Genomic DNA, 6,397 nt, shown 5'->3' with positions numbered 1-6,397 from the left:
TGATTTATGCTGTCCGTATGCATAGAATGTCCTCCAAGAACTCATCTATAAAGCCACTCGACTTTCCTTGAAATCCTTCCTCCCGGCCCCCACCCCACCCCCGACAAGGAATTAGCCCTGGCCCAGTAGGGGCCCCAAGGGAAAGAGCTGAGACCAGGGGTGTTTACGAACCCGTTGTTAACTGGCTTCCCTGCGAGGGAAGCTTTGATGGGCTCTGCCTGGGAAGCCTGTAACTCCTCCTCCCGGCCGCCGGGGGGCGCTGCGCTGCGCTGTGCTGCGGGAGCCATGTGAGCTGCCTCCTGGCCCTGTTGCTGCTGCTCCTGCTCTTTGGAGCTCTGGCCCTGGGGCTCCTGCTGCTGCCTGGTGAGTCCCCGGCTGCCTCCTGCTGCTCCCAGCCCCCCCCCCCGTGTGAGTGTCTGCGCCCCTCCCCCGCCTTCCCCGCCCCCTGCCCCTCCCCCACCCCGCCCCTCCCCGCCTCCCCTGCCCCTCCCCGCCTCCCCTGCCCCCTGCCCCTCCCCAGTGTCTGCCCCTCCCCGCCTTCCCTGCCCCTGCCCCTCCCCGTTCCTGCCCCAGCCCCCCCCAGCCCCTCCCCCTGCCCCTCCCCAGTGTCTGCGCCCCTCCCCGCCTTCCCTGCCCCTGCCCCTCCCCGGGTGAGTGTCTGCGCCCCTCCCCCACCTGCCCTGCCCCCGCCTTCCCGGCCCCCTGCCCCTCCCCCAGCCAGCCCCTCCCAGCCTTCCCTGCCCCCAGCCACCCCCAGCCAGCCCCTCCCCAGCCACCCCCAGCCACCCCCTCCCCGCCTTCCCTGCCCCTGCCAGCCCCTCCCCTGCTCCCAGCCCCCGTGTGAGTGTCTGCGCCCCTCCCCCGCCTTCCCTGCCCCACCCCTGCCCCTCCCCGCCTTCCCTGCCCCTGCCAGCCCCTCCCCAGCCAGCCCCAGCCAGCCCCTCCCCTGCCCCCAGCCACCCCTGCCCGCAGCCAGCCCCTTCCCCAGCCACCCCTGCCCACAGCCACCCGCAGCCACCCCCTGCCCGCAGCCAGCCTCTGCCTGCAGCCCCTGCCACAGCCACCCCCTGCCTGCAGCCAGCCTCTGCCCACAGCCGCCCGCAGCCACCCCCTGCCCACAGCCACCCGCAGCCCGCCCGTCTGCATCACCTGCCCACAGCCAGCCCGTGTCACTCCCTGCCTCCAGCTAGCCCTGCCCCACGCCCCTATCTGCAGCCAGCCCCACATCCACTGGTGCCCTGCAGTTCCCAGGGCAGTAACCCTGCACACCTGCTTTAATGAGGGGGGGGGCAGGGAGCAGCTGGGACCCACACATGTGCACACCCTAGAGTGACCAGACAGCAAGTGTGAACAATCGGGACGGGGGTGAGGGTTAATAGGAGCCTATATAAGAAAAAGACCCAAAAATTGAGACTGTCCCTGATCACCACCCACACATGTGAAACGGAGCTCATTTCTAGTTCAGCCCCATCTTTTTAAAAAAGAACTTTAGGTAGGGTTAAAATACATCTGTATTTTCCTGGACATGTCAGGCTTTTCGGTTCTTAATCACCTCCTGGGAAAATATGGACGTATGATAACCCTATTGGTACAAAAAATACATGCTGTCGCACATCCCTTAAATCAGAACTTTTTATAGGGAACCCGTTGTTAAGATTTTGGCAGCTCATCACTGCCCCCACCCCACTACTGTCATCTCTCCTGGCATGAGTCCAGGCATGTGGGGATTTGCAGGGAGTCCTTGAGGAAGAGGAGAATGGGAGGATGGCACAGAGAGCTTGTGGAGGGAGGGGTGGAGGATGCATTCAGACTGCAAGCTACAACCTGTGTGATGCACTAATAATCAAGGTGGATTGCTTTTGCCGTTGGGCCCCTTCACATGCCTGGTATCACAATGCCCAGAATAAATTCAGTGGTCCGGATTCTGAACTTTCTTACACTGCTTTGACACCACTGGCCTCAATGGAGGTACCCCAGATTTACACCAGCATCAGTAAAATGAGAATTGGGCTCCAGAGTTTAATCATCATAGAATATCAGGGTAGGAAGGGACCTCAGGAGGTCATCTAGTCCAACCCCCGCTCAAAGCAGGAGAAATCCCAAGATAGTTTTTTTTTTTGTTACCCCAGTTCCTGAAATGGAACCCTCAAGGATTGAATTCCCAACCCGGGGTTTAGCAGGCCAATGCTCAAACCACTGAGCTATCCCTCCCCAAGAATGGTTGTTTGGAGTGGACACATCAAATAACTAACGCTTCCCCTATCTCCGCGAGCTAGATGTTGTCAGTCCCTGAGCTCTCTGTCTCCACCAGGTGGTGTGTGCTGTCATTGCTGGCCTTCTACACTATCTCTTCCTGGCCTGCTTCAGCTGGATGTTACTAGAGGGGCTGCACCTCTTCCTCACCGTCAGGAACCTGAAGGTCGTGAATTACACCAGTGCCAGCCAGTTCAAGAAGAGATTCATGTACCCGTTTGGCTATGGATTCCCAGCCCTGGTGGTGGCTATTTCTGCAGCGGTGAATCCTGGTGGCTACGGAACTTCCAAACAGTACGTGCAGCACCCATCCCAGAGGGAAAACAGATATCTCATTACCCACTCAACTCATTGGCTGAATTACAGAGAGACAGTATATTCGACGATCCCCGTTTCTTCATGTTTCACACAATGCACAGTGAACCTGGGGAACTCCTTTCCAGAGGATGTTGTGAAGGCCAAGACTATAACAGGGTTCAGAAAAAAACTAGATAAATTCATGGAGGGTAGGACTATTGACGGCTATTAGATGGGCAAGGATGGTGTCCCTAGTCTCTGTTTGCCAGAAGCTGGGAATGGGCGACGGGATGGATCAGTTGATGATTCCCTGTTCTGTTCATTCCTTCTGGGGCACCTGGCACTGGCCACTGCCGGAAGACAGGATACTGGGCTAGATGGACCTTTGGTCTGACCCATTATGACCATTCTTATGTTCTTATAAGACTAGTTTCTGCAAGCTACATCCATGAGACTGTCATAAAGGGAAGCAGGCAGCGTTCGCCCTGCATCTTCCACCCCACCCAGAGATCAACTCCGACAACCAAAAGGAGAGAATTCACTTCATTTTAATGCCAGGGATAATTTGTTACCCTTTTTCCTTCTGCCTTTTAGCTGCTGGCTCACAATAGAGGGAGGCTTCATCTGGAGTTTCCTTGGACCGGTCTGCCTTATTATTGTGGTGAGTATATTTAGGATGAATTATGTTTATGCCGCAGGGAAAGGTGTTTGAAAGTGAGATGAGTCAGACATTGGGATGTTTGCTTAAGGAGTGAGTTGTGGCCTAGCTACCGTGGATTTACTCCCTGGAAAGTGATAAGGTAACAGTGGCACCTTCTTTAGTTGTATGACAGTAAAATCATAAATAATTAATAAATCACACACAATTTGTTTCCAATGGAGTGTAACGAATTGATACCAAATGCTGGGATTTGTCAGAGTTCAGCACCTCCTTAGCTCCCAAGTTACCCAGCAGAGAAGATGGAAATGTCTGGGCTGGGTGTTATGAATGAAACCAGAGCTTCAGCTATGGCAGGTGTGAAACCGGACAGCTGGAGGAACATGGACAAGAGGGCAGCTGAGAGAATCTTTCTATGATCCAACAATACGTAGAGAGGGAAAGTTTATGGAACGTAACACAGAGGACAGACAGAGCAGCTGAGAAGAGAGAGGGATGGCGGAGCCTTATCTGTGCCCAAAGTGATGTCTTGTGGTGCAGGAAGGATTCAGATGACAATCGCAGCTAGAGGCTCCCATCCGGGATCAAAGTACCATTGTGCTAGGCACTGTGAAGCCATGAAGAATTTTAGCAAGATTCAAAAAGATTTGGGCATTTATATGGGGAGCAAGAATAAGATCCAGAGTTGTTCTAATCAGGGCTAAGAAAAGTTCTGGAAGGGATATTAAACCCCAGGCTTCAGGATTTAAATCAAGCTCTAGCTACCAAGACCAAGGGGAGAACTAATATAGGGGGAGCTTATCCCTGCCTCTGAAGCACTTGGTACTGGCCACGGTCAGAGGCAGAATACTGGACTACATGGACCTGGGGTCTGATCCACTTGAGTTGTTGTGTTGTTTCCACAGATGAATTTAACATTTTTATCACAACCCTCTGGATCCTGAGAGACAAAATCTCCTCCCTCAATGCAGATGTCTCCACCCTCAAAAACTACAAGGTAGGAAAGTGCTAAACCTGCCTGAGAGGTCCAGTTAGTCTTCTGCAGGGGGGGTGTTTGATACAGGCACCCTTGGCTCAATTAAACTGAGGAAATTCCAGCGTGATGCAGACTTGGTATCAGAAAATCATGGAGAACAGAACACTGAATACCTGGTCCTGCAAGCAGCTGAGACCCTTCGTGGGTATTCACCCACGAAAGCTCATGGTCCAGTACTTCTGTTAGTCTATAAGGTGCCACGGGACTCTTTGTCGCTTTTTACAGATCCAGCCTAACACGGCTACCCCTCTGATACTTGACTTTTTCTAGTGTTTTGTTCAGCCTAGTTTGATGCCTTTTGCTATGCACAACTGAGACAGCATGAGGAAAACTGCACAGTGATTTCTTGGTATCTAATTGCGAAATCTGTGTTTTCTGGAAGAGCTGGACATGTGGCCATGGTCGCTGGGATTTATAATTCACAATGGTGAGAAGAGACCCAATTTGAGGAGGGCAGGCACAGCAATAAAAACACTTGCACTTAGCAAAGACCTTCTGTAACTGTCAATGTTTTATTGTCTCAATGACTAGTCTAAATAAAGCAATTTAAACCAGTAGGACAGTATAACAATGTGAGCGCGACCAGTCCCATTACCTGTATATGCTACTTTATTTTGGGGGAGAGCTTTAAGGAGTGAGACAGATTTTGATTTGTCTTTGGCATGCCGATGGAGAATTTTAATGGCTGTTCCTGAGACTAGATGTTTTATAGGCCCTTGTATTTTTTATGCATATATAAACCATATTTTTTAAACCATATTTTAAGGTTTTTACCTTTATATTGTTAGGGTGCTCTTATTCTACAGGTTAGTATATTAACTTTGCTAAGCTCATTAACATATGTTAATTGGATTACTGTGGTTACCTGTGGTTAGGCATTTGCTGATGTCCTCCTTTAAAAATACTTTAAACTGGTAGTAACTGTCTTTTTGCAATTACCCATCAGCAGTTTGCATCACGTGATTATTACAAAACAAGAAACAAAAAGCCTTTTAACATTTTGTGACTTATGATAACTGTTAGTTTACTGACTTATGCTAACATACTGAGCAGCTACGTCTACTTAGGCTGTAAGGCCTTGCACTCATGCTAACTGCTTAAGCTATTTTATAGGTGTCAGTCAACAGGTATTTTGTGTTTTTGCTACTCATTCCTTAGCCCTTTGCCCTTTATTCTTACTATGTCACTATTATTACTGCACGGTTATATACTCACTGCCCGCGCTACAAAACGGATGTGAGGGGAAAGAGGGAAATTGATGTGGTCAGTGTTACACCACAGGCCAGTGACAAAGCTGGGAACATAACACCGCTTCAAGTCAGACGTTACAATGCTGGGTGCTATACAAATATCTATACATGAATTAATCTTAGGTAAAATCTGTAACTCTGCTGAAACCAAGGAAGTTACACGAAGGCTGAATCTGCCTGGTATGGCTATGCATAGGCTGCTTTTGCTGTCAGCTGACTTTAGTATCTGGTTCCGTCAGTCTGCATTGTACTCTCACATGCTACAGCAACGGGCATACAACAAACCCTTCAATCATTTAGTGACCTATTCCATATCATGAGTGCGGTGTAAGGACTAATGGACCAAATCTTTAATGGCAAGCCATGGTTTCTAGCGAATGTGGTGTTCTCCTTGCAGGACTTTATTATTGCGGTTTCCAAGTCAATCAGAATGGGAGAGAAAGGATGGTTCAGTGCTTCGGGTACTGGTCTGGGCTGTGGGAGACCTGGGTTCAACTCCCTGTTCCGACACAGCCTTCCTATGTGACCTTGGGCAAGTTGCTTAAACTCTCTATGCCTTGATTCTTCATCTGGAAAATGGGGATAAGGGCACTGTCCTACCTCACTGAATGGTTCTGAAGGTAAATAACTGTAAGATGCTCTGATACTTCATGAAGGACCAGGAATAAAAAGAGGGGAGAAATACCTACCTGGAATTAGAGAACAGGTGTAAAACCTTCACTGGCCCAGCTCATTGAAATGACAGCTACCCCCAGATGTGTGGTACTGATGGCCAGAGCCTGCTTGCAGCAAAATCAGGAAATGAACAAGATGCAGAAGGGCTGGCAAACTGGGGCCTGGTCCAAATTCAGTGAAGTCAATGGCAGTCTCTCTCTGTGCTTTGGAGCAGGCCCATAGAGCGTG

At 50.5% G+C, this 6,397-nt stretch overlaps 1 protein-coding gene across 1 annotated transcript; it reads left to right on the top strand.

Moving 5' to 3' along the window:
* The first annotated feature begins 1,962 nt into the window (after positions 1-1,962).
* On the top strand, positions 1,963-4,189 carry LOC120394706 (putative adhesion G protein-coupled receptor E4P). Its single transcript, XM_039518905.1, has 4 exons — positions 1,963-1,968; positions 2,312-2,547; positions 3,145-3,211; positions 4,114-4,189. Exons 1-4 carry the CDS (start codon positions 1,963-1,965, stop codon positions 4,150-4,152), a joined length of 348 nt encoding a protein of 115 aa, XP_039374839.1. The 3' UTR covers positions 4,153-4,189.
* Positions 4,190-6,397: the final 2,208 nt, after the last annotated feature.

This window comes from Mauremys reevesii, unplaced genomic scaffold (genome assembly GCF_016161935.1).
Source record: "Mauremys reevesii isolate NIE-2019 unplaced genomic scaffold, ASM1616193v1 Contig74, whole genome shotgun sequence".
Taxonomy (NCBI): domain Eukaryota; kingdom Metazoa; phylum Chordata; order Testudines; family Geoemydidae; genus Mauremys; species Mauremys reevesii.
Note: the sequence above shows the minus strand (reverse complement) of the source record. Positions and strands in the feature narration are given on the sequence as shown.